This window comes from Castor canadensis, chromosome 12, assembly GCF_047511655.1.
Source record: "Castor canadensis chromosome 12, mCasCan1.hap1v2, whole genome shotgun sequence".
Taxonomy (NCBI): domain Eukaryota; kingdom Metazoa; phylum Chordata; class Mammalia; order Rodentia; family Castoridae; genus Castor; species Castor canadensis.
The window spans coordinates 123,058,912-123,082,459 of NC_133397.1; the positions used below are offsets into that span (position 1 = coordinate 123,058,912).

At 41.4% G+C, this 23,548-nt stretch overlaps 1 protein-coding gene across 7 annotated transcripts in view; it reads right to left on the bottom strand.

Moving 5' to 3' along the window:
* The window catches only part of Cdc14a (cell division cycle 14A), a 155,416-nt gene that overhangs the window by 70,797 nt on the left and 61,071 nt on the right, over positions 1–23,548 (bottom strand). For 5 of the 7 annotated variants that reach the window (XM_074050900.1, XM_074050898.1, XM_074050897.1 and 2 more), the window contains 2 exons: positions 14,143–14,209; positions 11,159–11,221 (listed from right to left, as the gene is read on the bottom strand). The exons of the other annotated variants lie outside the window; for them this stretch is intronic. In XM_074050900.1, the coding sequence (XP_073907001.1) occupies positions 11,159–11,221; positions 14,143–14,209 (130 nt within the window). The remainder of the gene's footprint in view (positions 1–11,158; positions 11,222–14,142; positions 14,210–23,548) is intronic. 7 annotated transcript variants of the gene reach the window in all.

The window sequence follows — 23,548 nt, forward strand, 5'->3', positions numbered from 1 at the left end:
ACACACATTAACAGTGAAAAGAATCTATAAACGTCGAGTTTTTAGTGAACACACTTCCAATTTTTTTTCTTGTTTTTATGAACAGGTGTTTGTTGTCAGTGCTGATTTGGAGACTGGGAGGACACAGGAGGCAGAGGGAAGGGTCAGACTTACTAACACTTGGAGGTGCACCACAAACCAGGGTCAGCCAAGGTCTCCCACGGGGCTGCAAACCCAAGCAAGGGTCAGCCATAAAGGCAGGGGCTCCCTGCTCTAGACAAGCAGTGAGTCACCCTGCAAGAAAGCTGAATGCATGCAGGTGACTGTCCAAATATCTCTCTCAAGTGAAATCTCTTTCGCTTTTGAAATGTTAACTGTTCTTAATTAGGTTTTATATACTATGAAACCAAATTAAACCTACCTACAGGCTGACTTTGATTGCCAGCCACTAAGAGGGTACCTACACACACTAAGCGATTCTAGGAAAAGGTCAACACAGGATCAAGCACTTTCTCAGTCCTCCATCATCTCCTGCACTTTCTTCCCTTTCCTGTGAGCCTTGAACCCACAGGATGACGGAACGGGGCTAAGATTACCCAAGATTTTGGAGGTAATTTGAAGACACTTGTGCAATACATCACAAAACAGATGGGTGACATCTTACTTACGCCTTCTCTACCACCAACCCCAGCCCTGGGCCCTAGTCTCCATCCTCAGGACAGTGAAGCAGCTTCATGGGACCGCCTGAGGCTGACCATAGAAGAGGCTCTTCTCTGCACACTACAATGAGGACCTCAGTTGTAGGAACCTGAGCCCAGCAGCCTGTACCCTACCTGAGAACTCTATAAGTAAGTGCACTAGAATACTGTTATCAAGAAAAGGCAGAACCACTACTTTAATTACTGGTACTACCCATTACCGTTTCCACGAGAATCAAAACTTAGCTATAGTTTTATTTTAAGAATGTAGGTGTAGCCTTCCATTTCTAGAAAGTTATAAGGAAGCAATTATCTGACACCTGGTAAACATCTGCATTAGTCTATCGGTAAGGAACATCTCCATAATGCCCTAAGTAAAATCTCAGAGACACCACGACAGTTAGGGGTACACATGCATAGCTATCTATTTACAACAATTTGAATAAAGAATCAAATAGAGGGCTGGGGGAGGGGCTCAAGTGGTAGAGTACCTGCCTAGCAAGCATGAGGCCCTGAGTTCAAACCCCAGTCCCACCAAAAAAAAAAAAAGTCAAATATACAACTCTTTACTGAAATTAAGCATTCTCTTGCTTAAATAAAAGTCTTAAATGAATGATCCAATATCACTCTTGAAAATGATTAAGCCTAAAACACTATTTAAAAACTCAAGAATCAGGGTATGCTCTAATCATCAAAAGAATGAAATCAATTTTTTACAAATGCTAGAAGAAAGCAGGTTTCTATGTTCACTACTTCTGTATCCTTGGTCACCATGGAGGCTGGATTAAATGTATTGTGCTGTCTCTGTTTATTTTGGCTATGGACATCTCGGTTTATGATTAATCACACAGAAGAGAGGCAGTGGCCCCGCTATCATTCATTCATGTGCAGAACCAAAGAACTATGTTTGCAGATTTTCCTACTAACAAAGATGAACACTACATGATATTGTACCATATTTACCAGCCTGGATAAAGTTAGTGAAATAAACGAAGAGATTTAGGTCTTAGGTTTAAATCTGAAAGAAAAAGTTAGCAAGAAAGTTACAGTTTTTAACTGACCTAATATAGCAGAATTGCTTTGGTAAACTTCCAAAATTAAATTAGTATCTGTGCCTTTTTCACAGTGATTTAAACAAATAATAATGCATCTCGATGATAGAACATCTCAAATGACACAAATTGATGTCTCTAACTAAACGCACACATACTTCAAAGAAATCTAGGGCAGACGGGAACTGAAGATACTTCCCACTCCTAGCACATTTTCATAAAGAAACATCTAAGCAAAGATGAGGTGAGAGTATATCTAGCCTCTTCTAATACGAAGCCTACAACCTGCCAAATACTGTTCAGAAAAATTACAGATGTCCTGCACTATAAGAAAACCCCAAACAAAAACCTAGGTTCCTGGGACCGGTATATGTAAGTGCCACCACTCACTTTTCTGTAGGATTCTTCAGGGCACAAAAGATTCAGCATATCTCTCTTGAATCGCTAACTCTCCCAGGACACTTAAAATACAATTTGAAAGCATGAATTTTTACAACTTCTGAGAGGTACATCTGTGCCTCCCTGGTACTGCTCACAAACAGTGATGTTCTTCAGATTAACAATTGGGCACTGACTTTTCTATGGTTGGGTTTTCCAGACAGCATGGATAAACAACTTTGAAGCATGAGTCAACATTCACTCCAATCCTTAATTACATATTGCAGACTATAACTTAGTGACACAGATAAAATTATAACAAGCACTCTCCATGCTTTTAAAGGGTTCCTAGGCAAGCTGGAATGACATATGACAGCAATAATAACAGCAGCAAATAAGTCCCAACCCCTCACTCTGTGCGAGGCGCTACTCTGTTCCATGTAGCTTATGTAATCCTCACAGCAACCCCAGGAGGCAGCAGGGTTATCATGTCTCTTTGTCCATTAAAGAACAAGCTTCTATTGCAAGAACTCTGGTAAATGTCACTCTGTACCCCCAGTGCAACAATAACAGTAAAAAGAAGGTACACTCAACTTTGAAAAGTACCATTACAGAAGCACATAAGAAGTGTAACAGTGACCCATAAAAACACCAAATTACAGCATCTTTTTTTAAAATCCATTTTTAAAAATGCACTCTTCATTTTTCCCTAAATTCTAAAGCAATTAATTAGTGTTGAGAGTATAGCTGTGTTACAGAAATACAAACATGCCATAAAGGTGAGCACTTAATGAACTCAAAGCAAAGTAAATATTTGGACTGCTTGCTTTAAATTAAGTTTCCGTGCCCTTTGGTCTTAAATCACAGTCAAACTCTAGATTATTAATTTAGATGTGTGCTTTCCAGCGAGACAGTGTGGTGCAGAGAAATAGTTGTCCTGTGCAGAGGACAACTTTGTCTCTGCTAGCAACAACTGTGGGAGGGGGAGAGAAAGCTGGGGTGGGGGCCGGTACAGATAGGGGACGGCTCCAGTGATCCAGACCAGTGGACACCTCTGCTGATACAGTGGCAGGGAGCACAACTCCAGTGCAGGTTGACTGGTGCCCTTCTGATGCTCAAGACATGAAGCACATACATTGTTGTTGAAACTTAATGGCATGTGTGCTCCATCCTAGAACGTGTGTACAACCAGAAATCGAGAGGCCTTACAGAACAACAGCGTATCAGGGTGGGAAAGAAAGAGAAAGGACTGGCAAGGCAGATTAAGAAAGATGGCCAGAGATGGGAGGAGGAGAAATGCGAGAGCCAGCATCTTATGGCTTAGGGAAGAAACGTGTGTTTCCAGAATTAGAGTGGCCATCAAGTACTTCCAAATGACCAAGCTCAACCACTTGGATTTAGGAGGAGTTTTAGTAGACTTGGGAAGGTAGAGGACAGACCATAATGAGTTATAGAGACTTCTCTCTCAAGAAGTTTGGAGGTGAAAAGAAATGGCAGAGACAAAATGATAATTAAAGAGGAAGAAGAAAACATGGGAAATTACTTAGGACAGGGTAGACCTCAAAACTTTTTGTAGACTTAACCACCATGACCTTTAACTAGCAATGGGCACAACTGATTCACTCACATGGACATGGGTCCCTCCCCTTAGCAGTTGCAGTGCCCAGGGGGAAATTTTGGTTCCTTAAGTCTGTGACCTTTAGGGCTGAAATCAATACTAAAGGCTGGCCCCAGGGGAGTACTTCTGATAGCTTTCCCAGTGGGAGGCACAGCTCTGCAACTGCTCCAGACAGCAAGGACATGCCTACACCCCTGCATTCTGAGGCTTGCTTCACCCACTCCTGAGGAAGGAATTCACAGATTCAGTGACAGAAGTCCCCACTTTTCCAGGCCCCAGTCCATGAACTAGTGAAGGTGGCAGACCAAGTAGCATACAGATGACATTCTAGTCTGCTCTACAAATTCCAATCCAAAGCAAGACCTTGAGTTGTCATACTTTTGGAGTTCAACCCCAGTGACTCCTGCTGTTGACCTGGAGTGACACAATGAGATGGGAGACCTAGCAAACTTTCCTGGTTCTCAAGGACATGCTGAAGGGCAAAACCAAGAGTCTACACCACCTGGTCAGTCTGACAATTGACTCACGCAATAAAGGACACAGTCCAGCTGGAACCCTCATGCAAACAGTAAGCTAAATTGACATTGCACACAGACCTGGTCTTAGGTTACAGTAGCTAGCAACCTATGCTGCAAATAACTGGTTCTTTTTAAAAAAAAAATTATTCACTCTTGCAGCTTAGACTAGCTAATGATGAAAGAAAGAAACATCATTTTAAGAAGTTGCCTAATCATAGTAAATTTGTTCCCTGGAGTGTTACTGCAAAATCAGAATGGATTTTTATTAATAAGTCTTAGTCAGTTTCCACTGAAAAGAGATCACATAAAATATCTGTAAATGTGCGATTCTCCTGCTTTATTCACTCAGCTATTCATTCGTCCTTCCATTCCTGAGACATTTCATGACTGCCTGCTATGAGTATACCGTGATACTATTATGTTGAATGAGGCATGGCCCCTGCCTTCAAGCATCTACATCAAGCACAGAAGATGCCAATGTGTAAACAGTGTCTCCAATGCTACATGAATGAGCTTCCACTGGGCTCAGAATGACTTAACAGTCAGCCATGTAAAGAAGGGAGGAAGATAGGCAAGAGCATGTCTACAGGCTCAAAAGCACAACTCAGTGTCGCCATCTTGGAAATTAGTGATTCAGAGAAGAGGAGAAAGTGGGAAAGGACAAGGGTGGAGAGGTAGGAAAAGCCCATACCAGGAAAGGGAGTTTGCATTTCCTCCCTACTTTTACTCGATGGGGAGCTCATGAAGGACATAAAATAAGGAATGATATAATTAGACTTAATTTTTAAACCATACAGTGATGTAATGATAGGAATGTGAGGACGTGACTAAAGATGCCCAAGAGTCAAGAACAACCCCGGTCAAGCATCCCAAATGGACCCATGCTTTCTCACAAACAGCTCCCAGATAAGTTGCTCTGTAAAGTGGTTAAGATAATGTGAATCCCCTTCTAGAATGGCAATACTCTTTTCCCAAAAGAGCATCCTTTAGGTGAAGATACTAAGAATGACTTGTGAATGGCTGGAATGTCTCAAGAGTGAAGTACTCCAGTCAGCCTCTCGTAGATCACTGAGAAATTCTGTGGAGACAAGTGATTTGAGAAGCATGGAGACGGGGACTTGGGGCAAGAGTCAAGTCTGATAACTTCTTCAGAATCAGGCACAAGAATACATGGGCATTGTGGTATAAGGTGATCCAACCTTATACATGAAGAAATGAAATTAAAGGAAGCTTCCCGAAGAAAGAACATGGACCTAGCAAATATACAGAGTTAACAGGAGGTACTTCATATCTGTTCAATAAATGAAAATTTTTAATAGAAACCGTAGGAGAATAAGGTGACTTCTTGACTCTCAGATAACAGATATTTGCTTGTACACCGCTATTTTTCAGGCAAGGACTAGGGTAGGTGGAGTCCCCAGCCCAGCTGCCAGCTGTGAGTTATGATCCCAGGGTTTGAGCAAAGTTATCATTTTGTCTGGATGCCATGATGAGAAACAAAAGCAAGCCCTGTTCAGTGACTCTACTCCCAAGAAAGCAATAATGAGTGGCTCTGTCATCAAGCCAGCAGTAGCCAGGCACAGCTCAACTTACATTAAGTAGCCAAAGGTAAAGATGGGACCTGTGTTTGTCACCACGTACAGTACAGGGTCAAGCCAATACCAGCTTGAAATTCTGGAAAATATCCTCATAGTGACAAAGCAACTTCACAAGAAACATTTTCAAAAAAAAAAAAAAAGAATGACATGGGTGCGGTGATCATCACAGATATAAAATAGCTCACAGAAAGAAATCAAAGAAACTTCTCAATTTGGAGGAAATACCTTTTGGAGGTATTGGGGGTTTGAACTCAGGGCCTCACACTTGCTAAGCAGGTGCTCTACCACTTGAACTGCACCACCAGCCTGAATTTCAAGCCTCCCACTTATGCTTCTCAAGTAGCTGGGAGAACAGGTATGCACCCAGCCATTGGTTGAGATAGGGCTCAGGACTTTTTACCCAAGCTGGCCTCCAACTGAGATCCTTCTGATCTCTGCCTCGCAAGTAGCTAGGATTACAGGCGTGAGCCACCACACCCAGAAAAACTTCAGTTTTAAAGTCATTTTTAACATTTAGCTCCATGTAACCACCAAGAGGCAGCTCTTTGAAACTGTATGGGCCAGAAGCTGACTGAGAAAATAAGTTCAAGCCACCAAATGTGGCCACCGGAACACCATTTCTCTGCATTTCCTCCCCAGCCCCCAGCTAAGAACAGGGGACCAATACTGGATACACTTCCATCCAGCTATTCCTACCAGACAGCTTTCCTGCGAGCTCACCTGTTCGTGGATAATATAGAGACATCATCAAAAATGGCAAGCCTTCTGGTAAACAGTGGGCAGCAGTTGGGACAAGTGAAAAAATAGTGAAGACGTAACTTCCGATTCTCTCTGAGGGACAATGATTGTTTAAGTGTGACATCGTTAATGATTGGGCTTGTTTGGTAAAGGCAGGTATCTCCCAAACAATACAGAAAAAGTTGACTAAAGGCAGATTCTGCATTTGGGTGCTACTCCAAGATCCTCTGAGCAGAATGTTATCCCACACCGGATTAGCCACTGATTTTACTACGGGGGAGTGTTCAGTGCTCACATACCTGAAGATACAGAATGTGACTGAATATTCAAGTTCTTTCTCCTCACTGTTTTTCCCTAGGACAAAAAGTCAAAAAAAAAAAAAATTCTGAACTGGTCAATGGCTAGATTTCAAAGGAGTATCTCCTTTCTTAGTTCTCAAGTTCTTTGAGAATGCCTTTTGAAACCTGTTGGAAAGGTACAATGGGGTGACCCTGATTCCTACAGGGAGCTTTTAGATCACCGTCTAGCAGTTCCCATCCTTTCTGGACCTTCCCAGCACTGCAGCCAAAACTATGTCTACTTGAGCAGTACAAGCATAAGAAGTGGCACTGTTCTTCTGCAGGTTGGCAAAGACCTGGAAAGACACTTTTACAAGATGGAAACCAATCCCTACTGCTGTTAATCAATGCTTAACGAAAGGGGCCATTTGCACGTCAGAGGCAAAAGAAGGAACAACAGGTCCTGAGGTAGCTTACCCCAAGCCTTCTATGATAGGGCCTTATATGAACTCTGGCATGAGCAATCAGGTCACATCTAAAGGAGATGCAACCCATTACCCTTCTTCTAGGCTTCATGTCACACTGATGGACTGTGACAGTGCAGTGCTAAGCCTGTCATTCTGGTAAAATCTGTACCCTAGCTACCTTTGGCTACGGTGCACTTAAACTGCAGATAGGCCAAATTAAAGTATGTCAAAGTGTAAAGGACACACTGAGTTTCAAAGGCTTAATTTTTTTAAATGTAAGATACCTCATGAATAATTTTTGCATTGATTACACACTGAAATGATATTTTGGGTATGCTGTATTAAGTAAAATGTATTATTACAACTGATTTCACTGTTTCTTTTTACTCTCCTAAATGTCCTCACTAGAATATTTGAAATATATATGACTCTGATGGTATTTCTGTTGGATGGCTCCACTTCAGACCCTCACACAGCCAGAGGAAAGTGAACCTAACCTCAGAATGAGCAGGGTGTACCGGCAGGCCCTGTACAGGTAGTATCGGAGTTGTGCTGACCTCACCACCTGCCTTTGCAAGTGGCAGGTGTCAAGAGTCCCCCTTCAATATCTCACAGAGAGGCAGTCTCATTGGTTTAGGCTTTGTCTCAAGCTATGTTATACCTTAAATGCAGTTTGATGAAGAAGTGACTCTGCAAAGCCTCATCCGAAATAGACCCAAGTCATCAGAGCTGATATTGTCACAAATTGCTATTGACAATAAACTTTGAAAACTCCAACCACTTCACTGGAATACCAACTTCGTTGGAGGAAATGAAATGTGTGAATCCAGCTGGTGCACAAACAGAAGTTCACCACGTTCACTCTCAAGAGCAGGAAATGACGGGGCCCCCAGATGTCAGCCCAAACAGTCCTTTACTTATTCATTTCCTCATTAAGTAAATGTTTACTAAATGCCTAACCTGCCAGTCACACTTGTGATGGGATGAACAGACATGCCATTCAGAAAAAGGAAGATGTTTGACAGACAACTTTCCAAATGTTCACCAAAACCACCTGCTCTCCCTCATTACTGGGCTGTTATTGATACAGGTGGAGGGAGGACCACAGTCTTTACAGAGTTGGTTTGTAAGAATAAAACTGTACTGTCACCTTAAGGTATTTCAACAGCCTCAACTACCCCTCAACATCACCACCAGAGTTGGAGGGGGAGAAAGCGAGACAGTGAGTAAAAAATCAAGTCGTTTTTTTCCCCCGTACTGTGGTGCTTGTCCCTTCCTTTCCTTCTCTATCCTCCAACCCCAGATCTTTCTTTTAGCTGACATGGCTTTATTTTTTAGCATTTGACCATTTATTTTTTTTTTCCATGCCTGCATACATAGGGCAGAGGTCCAAGGGTTTTTTGGGGGTGGACAATGCAAGTTATCTAATTTGGAAGTTGATTTTAAGAATATAAAATTATCAACATAAAATTAGGTATAGGACTTTTTCAAAGACACCTGTGCAGGTGGGAGGTCTCTAAAATCTTACCTTCATTAGCTTCACAGAAAATCACCTCATATGATACAGACATATGCACATATGCACAAAACAGGAGATCCTTGTTACTGTCTATTTTATTTAAAAAGGGGGATTATGGGGTGCAAGCATGGCTCAAGTGGTAGAGTGCCTGTAAAGCCCTGAATCCAAACCCCAGTACTGCCAAAAAAAGAAAAGAAGCAATCAAACCCCAGTACCACCAAATTGGAGGGAGGGCACCTTATAAGCATCTTGTGTCTTTCTTACAGCATCCATTCTGGAAGGCATTCCAAGAAATGCACTCAGAAGAGCAGTGCAGCTGACTGCACTGTTTCAAATGACTGCATACTATTCTGTGATACGTATGTACTACAGATTATCCAGCCTGGTCCCGTATATGAGGCACTTTCTTTTGTTTCTAGTTTTGTAGGGTTTCTGTTTTTTTTCAAGAAGAGATGGTTTGCCAGTACAACGCCACAAAAATACTTCTACATTTTAAAAAAATACTCCAGGAACTTTTAATAGATTGCACTAAATTTATTGATTTTGGGGGTAGGTCATTTTATGATGTTAAGTCTTTCTATCCAAGAACATGGCTTATATTTTTCCACCTGATCACAACTCATGCACAGAGATTCTGCAATCTAATGAGGAAAATAAAGCTTGTATGCAAACAGCCACGATGTGAGAGAAATGCAAAGTGTAAACTGGGAAGCATGAAGCTGGGGAGAGCGTTCTACAGAGGGGAGACCTTTGTAGGATCTCAGCCAAACAGAGGGGAGGGGACAGTAAGGAGAGATGAGGGGTCCACAGGTCACAGAGACACAGGGAAACGTTAAGTAAGCAGCTGAGAGGAGCTGGAACATAGAGAAATGACAGTGAAGGAACAAGAGGCAAGACTGTGACATTAGGCCAGAGCATGACACAGCCGAGACACCAGGACAGAGGATTCTCTCATCTCAGCAGGACAAGGAAAATGACAGGCAGTTTGGAGCCAAGACCGAGGCAAGACACAAGCTCTGTTTTAAGATCCTTGAGTCAGGTATGTGGAAAACAGCCTGGCAGAGGAGCCAGAACTCAGATAGAGGGGGTTGTAACAGTCCAGTTGTGAGACTGCGCCAGGGGACAGGAGTGACAGCAGAGAGGAAAAGAGAGAGAACAGACCCTGTGACACCAGCACTGGGAGCTCAAATACTCTCTGGACCAGGGAGGATTAAGAAGGACTGCATCTAGTCTTGAGTCTGGGTGAGCAGTAAGTAGGATGGGGGCGCCATTACTGCAGACAAACAGAGCAGAAGTCTATGTTTGAGTAAAAGATGACCCATTTCTTTTCAGATACTTTAAGTTTAATGTGGAAACAGGACATTCAAATAGACACATTCTGGACTGGAGCCCAAAATGTGAAGGCTGTCCTGGTCTCACCAAGGACAGTGATAAATTTTATTTCTGCCCTGGAAAAACCCAACAGATGAGCTCACATTCAGGGAATGTGAGTCTCCTCCCACCCTACAGGCCTCTCATTTCTCATCCTATAACACAACCCAGCTCAGACAGTATAACCACATATATACTGAGCAGGCAAGACGTTATTCAAAAGCCTGGTATTACTGCCATGGGAAAAAAAAAGTTCAGCCAACCTTGAACTAAGCACATTCAACCATGTTGTAAAAATGTGCACAAATCAAAAGTGTTATAAGGCAAAAATTTGATTTTGTTTTTAATTTTTTATTTGAATTTTAGAATAAAAGGGCTGGGTGCAGTGACTTATATCTGTAATTCCAACTACTTGGGAGGTTAAAATCAGGAAGGTAGAGATTTAAGTCCAGCCAGGCAAAATGTTAGTGAGACCCCACCACTAATCACATCAAAGAAGCGGGGCGTGGTGAGCATGCCTGCAATCTCATTTATGTGGGAGATGTAAGAAGATCATGACCCAAGGGCTAGGGGTGTACTCAAAAGTGGTGCAGCACCTGCCTAGCAGGCACAAGGCCCTGAGTCCAAATCCCAGTACTCCAAAAATAAAATAAAAGTAACTTATAAATTGTACTTCAGAATTACTTTTTCTTAAAAACTAAAGGTGCAAAATGACTGTCAATAAGTTTGATAAGAGAATATATAGAACTATGGCATTTTTTTCCAAATTAAAATTTTGGTGACTTCTAGTTCAAAGACAACCAAATCATTCAGTTTTTCAAGACAAAACTGACATTTAAAGAAACACAACCCATGAATGCTTTTATTTGTCAGCCACTCAAATGTAACTCCCGAGTGTTACGGAAAAAAAACACATCATTAATGAATGTCATCAACGTACAAACCTCGTAATGCTCATACTCGTCCACGTCAAATGTCTCAAAGTCAAAAAATCCATGCTGCAATCCCTAAAAGCAGAATTTCCATTAGTTCTTCCACACTAAGTTGACAAAATCCATTCACCAGTTCTAAAATTCCTAATTTCAAAATGACTTTTAGTATATCTCTAGAAGTCATCCAATGGTGGCATTCTGCTTCAATGCTGTTTTAGAAGTGGGACTAAACTTGGGGTAATATGGAAATATGTTCCCCAAAGATGCTTCTGGGATTTTAACTTACATTAGTTTTGTATGTAAAATTAATAATGCACTTAAAATGGAAGATTTTGGCAAACTGAGAGTTAAAAGTTATTGGGAAGTAGCCCTATGGCAGAACATACACTGATTAACTTCTCAGAAGAAAATCAGTTATTCTTAGAAAGTTTTGTTTTCCTTTTATCATAATGAGATATTTAGCAAAAAAAAAAAAAAAAAAGGAAGTGATTTTTACTTCGGAGGCCTTAATTTGTAAAAGTGTACTCTGAGAGAATTTGTTCCACAGTGAAAGTATCTGACAGAACAAAAGTGTATTTCTCTACTCATAATTTAGAAGGAAGATCTGGTATTTTGAGCAACAGAAAGAAAAACTTCACACTCCTTTTTGCAAGTAATGACTTAAAGCTTTAAAAAAATTATCCAGCTTGGTCGGATCTAATATTCCCAGGAAGACAAAGAGCCTTTTACTTTATAAACTGTGCAGCTATGCAGAGGACAATAGAATTTAAAACCTGTAAGTTTCATGATCACATCTTTAAAAATAGAAAAAGAAAGTAGGAGGCCAAACCCACTATCTTCAAAAACACCTTAGAGACCAGTGGGGTTTTTCAAAGTAAGAACCTGGACCACCTGCATCAGAAACACGAGAGGTAACTTACATTTGAAGAGCTTCCTGCCTCCACCCCAGAACTAAAAGTGACATTCTCTGGTCATGGGGCCAAGGTCAGCATTTTAAGCACCTTGCTTCTCTAGCTGATTCTCATAAATGCTAAATCCTGGTAACACTGATTTGGATAACTCCTACAGAACAAGAGGAACACGCTATTTAAATTATTTCGCTTTGGAAAAGCAACTTAGCTCATCCACACACACCATTCCAGAGGAAACAGTGAGAAAAATATACTCACAACAGTCCCCTTTCCTTCCCTTCTCTTTATTTTTTTTCCTTTCTCTTTCTCTTTAAGTGGTGTGTTCGTGTATGTCTGTGGTTCACGTAACGTGAACTATGCTTATGTCAATACATCAAACTCAGAAAAATATCTTCCCTTAAAAGGCAAAAATGAGCACGTGCTCTGTATGTGTTCTCACAGGTGTACTCATGCACAGAAAAATAGCCTAGGACATGACCCCTTTTGTGAGGAGTGTACCTGGGCCAATGTGTCCCGGCTGCCGAAAGACACGTGCAGTGATCTATCAGATCCCCTAAAATCCCATCTGCATTTCAGTAAACCCCAACATCTGACGAAACAATAAGTTTAGAAAAGACGTTATTCATAAGTAGTCATGCCTTTCCTGTTCACCAGGAAGGATGTCATAAATTTCTAAACCAAGATAACAGTTACCAAAACACTGGGCAGGAATATTCCAGTGGGAACTTTTTCTGTTTCACAAGTGTTGTAAAAGAACAGCCTACCCCACGTGGAAGGAAAGGCAAGACAATAATAATAATAGTGACAATAAATAAATTACTTTTTCCCCTTGGGCATATCACCTAAATACTGTAATTAGGGATTATCTGTTGGGTAACCGCTCCATAGAAGCTCTTTACTAGTATTACAGGAAGTGCATTTTGGTAATCTTGTTTACAGGGGTGGGCTACTATCCCCACAATTTTTTTTTTAAAGAAAAATACTTGAAAACTATTTTAAGGTTTTAGAGGGTTTAAAATAGTTTTTCAATGAAATATCAAAGTCAGAAACAGACACACATAAATCAGGTAGGATAATTATCACACTGATAGTCTCAAAACATAGCAAAACTAGTTTTATATTAAACATCAGAGAAAAGAAATTTGAGCTAGCATTGCTGATGCTGTGTTTATAATCCAAAAGTTGTGCAATGCATACATTTCTGATCAATAACAGATCATAGCTTTAGGTTAAAAGTGGAACTGTGAACTTTGGTCCCTCGCTAAAATTCATAGTACAGCTTGCATGACTTGTCAGATTACAAATTAAATGTGTTCCCAAAACCTTTGAGTTTAACCTCTACATTATACATTGTGACTAAATAACTACACCTGTCACAGTGTGACACATCACCTGGACAGATTGCTCCAAACACACCCCAGGAATTTATGATTCAGTCAGTCTGGAGTGGGACCAACTAACAGTAGCTTAGATAACTTCCCCCACACCAAGATCCAGCTTGATAATGAAGCTAAATGACTGACAAAACGATGTGACAAGCACAGGGGCAGATAGATGTGATAAATTCGCCCCAGGACATAAGGGGTTGAAGTGAGAAGGGGGGGCCTCCTCCACTTCCTCACCCCATTTTGCTCTCTTGTCTACACTCTCACTCTCTGTATCCCTGAGGATTGATTCCAGGACCTTCCACAGACACCAAAATCTGCAGAACTCACGTCCTGTATAGTGAGTGGTATGGTATTTGCATCTACTCTGCACACATCCTCCTGTACACTCTGGGTCATCACTGGAATATTTATAATACCTAATGTAGTGTAAATGTGACATAAATAGCTTTATACTGTACTGTTTACGGAATAATGATAAGGAGCAGGGGTTTGTTTTGTTTTCCAAGTGTCTTCAGTCTGAGGTTGGTTGATCCCATGAGTGAAGACCCCCAGGGAAACTGATTCTACAAATCAATCTACATTCACGAAGCAGAATTCTATTCCAGCTCCCTTTCTTCTCTCTGACAGCAAACGAGGATGTTGAGATTATTCCTTTTCCAACTACTGCACCAACTATAGCAAGAAGAATTGTCATTACCTTTCTGAGTCCCTGTAAACAGTCGAGAATGGTGAGATTGTAAGAGCAATTTCCAAAGGAAGCATCCCTACAAACATAAATACACTGAGCGTTAAAACCTTGCATGCAGAATTGTCAAACAGTAAATGCTCCACGCGTGCTTGCTTCCCAGTGGCCGACATGGTAAACGTAAGTGACACACAGAGCCTCCTGGCTCACTACTGCAGCACAACTGAAGTTCTGAAATCACTCCATCCCGTGGGCAGAATGAACACGAAAGCAGGTTCAAGGGCCTGAGCTGCAGGATCAGAGGGCCTTGGCTCAAATTCCTCTCTGCAACACACCAGACATGAACTTGAGCGGGTTACTCTACCTCTGTGAGTCTTGGATTCTTCATCTGTGAAATGAATTTACTAAGATTCACAGGGCTGTCTACGAAGTCTTCCACAAAGGGCCTGGCACGGAGGAAGCACGTAAGCATTCTGACTACTCTTCTGACAGTGTATTGGACTCCTGCATTAAGGGAAAACCTTCCCCATTACTATTGGTATCCTCGCAGCGGATATGTAGCTGTCAGGAACATGGCTAACTACAAGAATAGAAAGTGCCAGAGGCCTGGAGGCCTGGCTCAAGTGGTAGAGCACCTGCCCAGCAAGCACAAAGCCCTGAGTTCAAACCCCAGTGCTTCCAAAAATAATAAATAAATAAACTTACCAGTTGTTTTCATGGAAGGGGGGGGAAGGGGGAGTGGGGAAGGAAGGGAGGGAGGGAGGGAGAGAGGGAGGGAGGGAGGAAGGAAGGAAGGAAGGAAGGAAGGAAGGAAGGAAGGAAGGAAGGAAGGAAGGAAGGAAGAACTCTGAGCAAAATACAGTCACAAATAACAATCTTCCAGAGCACTGGGATCCACAAGCACTCTTAATGCACCATGAAGTGTTCTCAAAAAGAGTGGAAACCAAAAATAAAGAGAGAAAACATAAAACAACATAAACAAAAAGGAAAAGAGTGGGAATCCACTGCTCCAACTTCAAGTTTTTAGAGCAACTTAGCAGACAATGTAATACCCAAGTACCGAGCTGAGGCCACTGAGGCAGGAGCTGGCACTGGGCTCTAACACTAGCAGTGTTCCTCCAGTCAACCAGTCCCTCTGCCAGGCCCCATTCCCGACCCAGGACACAGGCCTGCCAGGCGCCTGCCCACCCTGACCAAGTCAAATGCTCCAACAAGACTGACCAAGGGCGGCGTCCTGGGAAGGTGCCAAAAGACATTCCAAGGGAGTCTTCCACCAGTTAACCTAAAATGAAGTTCTACATCACCAACCGCCCAGGGAACCTGAACCTGTGGCCACCAAGCCATGAATTAAGGTTTGAGTTTATCATCAGGGAGTCCCAGCATCCTGGGAACCTAACGTAAAAGCAGTGAGTGAGCCCAGCAGCTCAGCAAAATCTTGTTTCTTAAAGCCTGAAACTTCAGAGCTACCCTATGTAAACAGGAAGTCTGATTGCAAGAGGAGTAGTCTTGTTGTGTTGTCATATTTTAAATACCATCTGAACTCATAAGCCAGTGAAAACAAAATGGCCCCCCTTCAACTACCTCAGAAAGAGGTAAACTATATGTTTAGAAGCAAATTTTAAGAACAACAGCTGAGAAAGGAGCAGCTGGAGATAAAACACGAGCTCATATAAACATGAGCAGAGCCCTGCCTCTTTAGGGCAAGAGTTTAAAGTCTTTGTGTCACTGACCATGATGTGATGAAGCTGAGGGACCCATTTTCTCTCTATAATGAACTTAAGTGCATAAACTAAAACACATAGGATTAACAGCAGCCAATTAAATTAAATAAATGAAGTTATCAAAATATAAAAATACAATTTATAATACTCCAATATGAGCTTTCAAAATTAATATATAACAGAGGTTAGGGGTATGGTTTAGGGCCTGATATGCACAAAACCCTGGGTTTGATTCCCCAGCCACCCCCAAAAAAGTCCCCAAGATCTAGTGACAGATCTGATAACTACTGCAATTCTAAAGAAGGAATGAGTGTAAATAATATTTTAAGACAATAACCACAGTAACGAGACATTAAAATGTCTGTGATTGGTATTTCATCTGTGAATATCTTGTATTTTAATGAGATTAACCCCTTTATTACTCTTTTTTACCCCATCCACCCTACCCAGCCTTGGTGAGTTTCATTCTAACTTCACAAACATGGATGTAATGTACTTTGAAAAAAAAAAAAAAAAGTCTGTGATTTCTGTTATGACAATGTCACATATATTGCTAATCTACAACAGCTTATTTCCAACATTTATAATTGAATATGATCCTACAAGCTGTAAGCTTAGAGAAACTAAAGATATCATTTTTTCTCCTCCAAATTCACTGACTGAATTCTCTTCGCAGACCTAGATTAAAAACTACTAGTTTCACTTTTTTAAAAAAAGAGAAAGAAAAAAAAACCCTCTTCTTTGTATTTAAAAAAGAATTTTTTAAAAATAATTATGAGAATTGGAGGTGTTCCTTATACCTCAAATATATCTCAATTCCTATGCTGAGCTAAGTAATTTTACAAAAATGAGTTACTGCAGACGCAGTCTTTCTGAATGTCTGCAAAACATGGTGAGACTGTCATAGCATCTCCTGTCCTACGCCACAGCCATAACTGCTACCAATGACTAAAAAGAGAACCTGGTGACTCAGGGATCAAACCCACACACCTACAAAGCTGGTGGGAGGGCTAACGTGCCATCTGACAGAGCAAGGATACACAGCAGTTGTCTCAGGCTGGACAGACAGAAGTCAACAACATGAAATACAAGGGATGTAACAAAACTGACTGGTCCCCTCCATTTGGGGAAAGGAGATGGTAAGTTTTGCGCACCAACTGTGCTAGATGCATGGGAACACTGAATCTTCCTAACAGTCACATAATGACAACAGGGTCCCAAAACCTGCCCCATTCTGGGCAAGAGGGAAGTGACTTATCAGTAGCATCTGGGTCCTTCAAAGTCACAGAAGAGTAACATAACAGTGAAGGGGAAAAATGTTACATGTTCTCTGGAAGGAGTGAATATAGAACAGTAGAGCGGAAGATTAGACCCATGCATCTACCCATCCCGCATTAACTCTTTCACTCCTTCACGATGGACTCCAACATGGACAGGGAGAATAAAAAGGGAGAACAAAAAAATGCAATGAATTTTGAAAGCTGAAAATCAGATGGATGAGAGGTAAATAAACTGGAAGAGCAAAAAAACTAAATATTAAGCAGGCAAGGGAAGAATCAGAGAACCCACACAATTAATAGCCGCTAATTTTCCTTCTGAAAGTAGAATAAAGGCAATAACCTACATAAGATCCAAAAGCCTTTGAAAGAGGTTGAGATTTTACTCAGAAAAAGCAACATTGCTTCCTGTTCCATAAATCAGCCTTCCCTGTCGATTATCCTCCACCCCTCAGAACAATTAGAACTACTTGGAAAATAGAATGGCTGGACCTGGAAGTCATCCAGACACCTGCCCACACCATGTGCAAACTTGAGTTGGAAGATCTCAGGTGTGGGTTTTTTTCCATTTGTCATATAAAATAAAACAGATTTCAGGGATTAGAAAAGCACTAGGCGCTATTAATCTCAAACATCGCTTCCTGCTCTGAAATGCTATCATTATTAAGCATCACTAATTATCATTTACTTCCCATTTCTCCCTCTTCATCATTCCCAACAGAATTTAAACATTTCCAGGTCTCTACCATCTTGTAAACAGAACAAGTCATCTGAAACTTTCTTTTTCACAGTTGCCTTCGGCCCCCTCCTTCTCGTTGGTCCTCTGGAATCAAGGTTCATCTTCCTCTTTAACTCCTTTCTGTACAGCAAATGTACAATGTGGTGCTTTTCAGTGCACTCACGATGTTGTGTGATCCCATCACCACTAATTCCAAAGCATTTTTTATCACCACCCCAAAAAGAAACTCAATGTATTCATTTGCAGTCACTCCCATCCCCTCCCCAGTCCCCGGGGCAACCACTAATCTATTTTCTGTCTCCGGATGTACTTATGCTAAGTCCAGGGAACATTCTGCAAGCATCGTCTTACTTAACACGTAATGCCTCCTTTTGAATACTCTCTTCTCTTGCTCCCTGCACTTTCCTTCTACTTCTCAAAACTCTACTTCCCAGTCTCCTTTGCAAAGTTATCCTTCAGCTCTCAGTGTCTAAAACTTGGACCTGTGCAAGGTGCAACATCAGACCCAAATTCTTCTCACACCATATTCTCCCTAGACCAGGGGTTCTCAAACCTCACTCTGCCTCAGCATCACCTGGTTGGTTCCTGAAAACCTGAACTGCTAGGCCCACCTCAAGGTTCTGACTCAATAGGTTTAAGGCAGAGCCTGAGAACTTGCATTTCTAACAAGCTGCCAGGTGATCTGAAACTGCACACATAGAGATCCACTGCTCTAGACAAAGTCCTCTACGTGAATTACCATTTAGGACAAGGGACTGTCAAGTTCATCTCTCCAGCACAAACACTTTTTACAACTCCAAAATGATCAGCTAACCACCCACGTGACATTTCCACTTGGGTACCTTAACTTCACTATGTAAGAAAAATCTCCTGAATCCTTCCCCGCCCCAAAAGACAACAGCAATAACTGTCAGGTCCTCTAGCACTTTCTGTCTAGGGAAAAGATACAGCTGCACAGTCCTTCGTGCTTGGTCCCCTTATCCAGCCTGTCACTACGCACCATTCTTTTTCCCTCTTACAATCTCCTGAATGCATTTTCCTGCCCAGTTCCGTAGCCACCATCCTTCTACATCCATTCTTAGCCTTTCTAACTTTTCTTCATTGGTGCTAGAACAGTGCTGTAAAAAGCAAGTCCTCTCGCTGACTTGCCATTGTTCTCAAGGTAAAGTCCAGAGCCTCCTCACAGCCACAAGGCCCTGTGACACCTGGCCGCCCCCCACAAGCCTCTCCAGTTGCTTCTTCCTGCTCCCATCACTCTGTGCCCAATCACCTTGGCCTTCACTGTGTTCCTGGGATGGGCCACACAGCTCTCCCCGCTGAACCCATGTCTGCTAGTCACATGTCCTTCCTAGTCGCCTTTCCCAAGATGACTTCCTCATCCTTCAGATCTCAGCTCAAAGATCACTGGTCTCAGGAGAATCTCCAGCCACCACCCCCCCCCCCCGCCCCACTGGCTAGATAGCAGCTCCTGACATTTTTTCCCCGTTTGGACTTAACCACAGTTTGAAACCATAACCTGGTCTGTGTATTTTGACTCTCTGCCAGTATCTAAACAGTACTGTTGAGGGCAGGAAGCCTCATTTGTCATTCCCAGTGTCTCCTTAGCACCCAGAACAAGGCAGATAATAAAGTGAAGTTTAAGTAAATAAACAGAGCTCATCAAGAGAACTGCCTATAACATCTTACAGGTGCTTTTGCTAATTCGAGTAGCCTATAGCAAAACCCCAAATCCCATCTGCCAATTTAAAATCAATGCCTTCTACCAGAGAGCATTTGCTGAACAAAGCTAAAAGAGATGATCTCAAGGTAGTTTTCTCCAAATTTGTCACCTGACATTAAACACACTGGTTTATTTTAACTTCAGTGCTTAGAAAAGCTACAAAGAACTTTTAGGATTTCAGTATCAGTGTAACAGTGTGGTAAAATGTTTTTACTGATCTCACCTTCCCAATTGCTTATTTAACTCCTGGTTTGCTTTCTCGTTCATTCATTCATTCAGATTCCTTGAACCAAATATTCATTGAAGGGGATGAGGGAACGTGTTGTATTTTTTCATCCACCTCATAAAGGAGGGAAAAAGTGTGCACCCATTTTACTGCCTGGGAAAGCTACCCTTATCTGTCACGATAGTTTGACCGTGAATTATATCACTCTGCTAAACTGGAAAACACAAGGCTGGTCTTCATTCAGTAGACAGGTAATACCTAAACACCCCAAGTTTCTAACCACCCGTCGCTGTTGAAGATGGAATTGTGTGTCTCTAACTCCCAATCCAGAGGTTACAGTCTAGAGACATCCAAATACAGCGGTAGCTCGCCCTCATGTTCACCATCTAAACTTCATCCATCCTGGCAATTCTACCTTTCATGTGACTTTCATGTGACAACAGCCAACTGAGCCATACAGTTACTATTAAGATTATTAAAAAAAAAAAAAAAAACACGTAACTATGATCTTGGGAAGGGCTTATCATCAATAAATATTTATTCAATAAAAACTAAATGACTGAATACATGAATAGAAGTAACAATTGAGATTTTTTTGTTTTGTTTGGGCATTTATTTTGTAGTAGAAGAAAACTTAGATTTAAGAAAACTAGAATTACCATCCACAATTAGGTAACAAATGAAAGGGCTTGATTCACTGGTGTCTTAAAGTTGTCTGGTATAGGCTCTCAAGAATCAATTGCTAAACATTCAGAAATCTTGTCCAAATTAGCAGTGGACAGCAGTATTTGTACCAAAAAACAAGCAAACACTCTATTTTTAAAAGCTGGTTACCAACACACCACTGCTTATAACCCAAGAATCTAAGAAATGACTCAGAATGAAGCAACCTTGTAGATGTTAATGAGGAAAAGATTAAACCAGAGGTGAAAAAGCACATTTACACTAAGCAATATGAAAGCATTTTTGAGCTGAACCAATGTGCCTCAAACCTAGGTACACTAAGCAATATGAAAGCATTTTTGAGCTGAACAACGTGCCTCAAACCTAGGTACTCGGGAGGCTGAGACTGGGAGGATTGCAGTTTGAGGTCAGCCTGGGCAAAAAAGTTTGCAAGATCCCAACTCAACCAATGGCTGGGCATGATGGTGTGTGACAGTAATCTTCCAGCTATGTGGGGAAGCACAAATAGAAGAGTCACAGTCCAGGCAAGCATGGGCATAAAGTGAGACCCTACCTCAAAAATGACCAGAGCAAAACGGGCTGGGAGCATGGCTCAAGCGGTAGAGCACCTGTCTAGCAAGCACGAGAGTCTGAGTTTAAGCCCCTGTACAGGAGAAGGAAGAAGGGAAAAGGGAGAAGAAGGAGGAGAGGAAGGGAGAGGAAAAAGAAGAAGGAGGAAGAGGAGAGGAGAACAGGAAAGAAAGCATGCATTATTGGTAAAGAATTTGCTCAAAATGAAGAATAGAGGTGAGGCCCAGTATCTGCAATGTGAAGACTATACTGAAGAATAGAAAGAACCGAGGGTGAATAAACTAGCAAGGACTTGGACTGACAGTGATCTACAAATGTCTTGAGTCCATGTTCTCTGGATAACAAGCAGTTAGGAGATGTGCAAATATCTGGAGAGAGAGAAGATGGGAAGGATCTCAGAGGTCATTAAAGAGCCCTCCTGAGCACTGACCAGAATCCCATCCTCACAATCACAAGATTGTGGGCATCTTAAGGACAGGTAATTGTCCTTCATGTCTGTGTTGGGCACATTGCTATGGCAGAGATGTTCTTGAATAAATGGAGGAATGGATAAATGACCATCACTAGAAATTCATTCAGATTTTCCTAAACAACTCTAGTTGCTGGAACTATCAACCTTTCAAAGCAAAAAAAAATTTTATTCAAAAATATTGAGCTCCAATCTATGTATAATAGCATAAAATATTCTAGATCATTGCTGTGCACTAGAAATACAATGCCAGTCACCAAAGAGGACCATATATCTGATTATTAACATAAAAAGAAATAAATTATTTTTAATATTTGCTCAATCTAATATGCCCAGAATATTAGCATTTCAGCATGTACTCAACATAGCTATAAATTATACACTCTTCTTTTAGACTAAATTCGGAAGTCCAATGTGTACTTATACTTAACAGTCCATCTCAAATAGGACTTCACAAATTTCAAGTGCTCAATAACACACAGGCAGTTCTGACCTGGACTACATTACATGGTGCTGGGAACTACACAACGCCCTCCAAAGAGTTTACACAACTGTTCAACACACACCACAACTCCAGTCTGCACAAATCCATTGCATGTGTGTACCAGCTACCGGGAAAGAAGACTCATTGCTTATATTTTTCAGGCCTACAAGATTAAAGCAAGGCCAAAAGCTGCTCAGGACAGGTACCTAACAACAAATGAAGAGCATCAGGCTATGCAGGAACCACTTCACTCACCCAAAGAAACACAGCCATGTCACATATAACCCATAGAACAGACTCTCTCTAGAACCAGCAAAAATACCAGGAACACAGACCAAGACCATACTCTGGACCTCTGATCAGCATCCGACTAACACCCACTTGACACCAATTTTTTAAAAAATCAACAAACATAATGATAAACTGTCTTTAAATTGTCATAAAGTGAATGGTTACAATCTTATCCAAACCATCTTTGTCAGCTAAGACTGGCTTCTGGAAACACACTATAAAGAATACAAAAAGCTAGACACTAACCCTACTACAGAATGTTTGGAACCACGTTCTGGAACCAGAAAAGTAGAAATAACAAGGAACCAAGGCTTGCCTCAAGTAGTAAAGCACCAGCCTAGTAAGCAGGAGGCCCTGAGTTCAAACCCCAGTATTGCCAAAAATAATAGGAATAACAACAAAAAGTAGTCTGAACCAATTTTCATAACAGGGACCATCAAAGACTGTCTTGTTCCAGCTGATAAAAACAGACCACATGAAGCCCACTTCCATGTGTATTTAACTGACCACTTAAACCAGGAAATCTCATAAAGAATCTGTTTTTCATGGTGGACTAAGTTACTCAAAATATACCCCGGCTGTTAAGGATAGATTCAACGGTTTGGACTGGATAAGCCATTTAATTTCAACACTAGGGAAACTGACATATTCTCTTTACTCAAAATTGATGTGGCTTTTTTTCCTTCATACCAAGCATCAAAAGCAAAGGTTTATGGAAGATTCATGGGGCAGAACTGACCTCAAAGACCACTGAGAAGCAGTGAGTTCACTGGGAATGAAAGCACCCTCTTAAAAGAGGGAAACTTTTGTTTCCCCATTTTTGAAACCCAAGAAAATAACCTGGTAAGGAGATCTTACCCTTTGAAATACAAAGTTCCTTGCTAAGCAAACTTTGACAAAAGCCATCATACCGTATTTGAGCTAGCAAATATTTGGTGCAATGCCTTATGGGAAAAGGTGTATTTATAATTACACCTAACATCTACCAGCATGTTTACTGAGCTTCAGAAGAAAGAAGGCATCCTTGTGCCAAGTTCTAAGTGGCTGACCCTTTGAGTGTTTGTTAAAAGACCTGCAAGTTCTGGCATGCCTGGAAGAGCTAGAATAATTATTTTGAGAGTTAAGATCAATACTCAGGCACACAGCTCAGCAGCTAGGCCATCCCCAAACACAACAAACCACTCCTTAACACAAACAGTAGGAGTTGATTTTAAAGATAAATGGTATTAAAGGATTG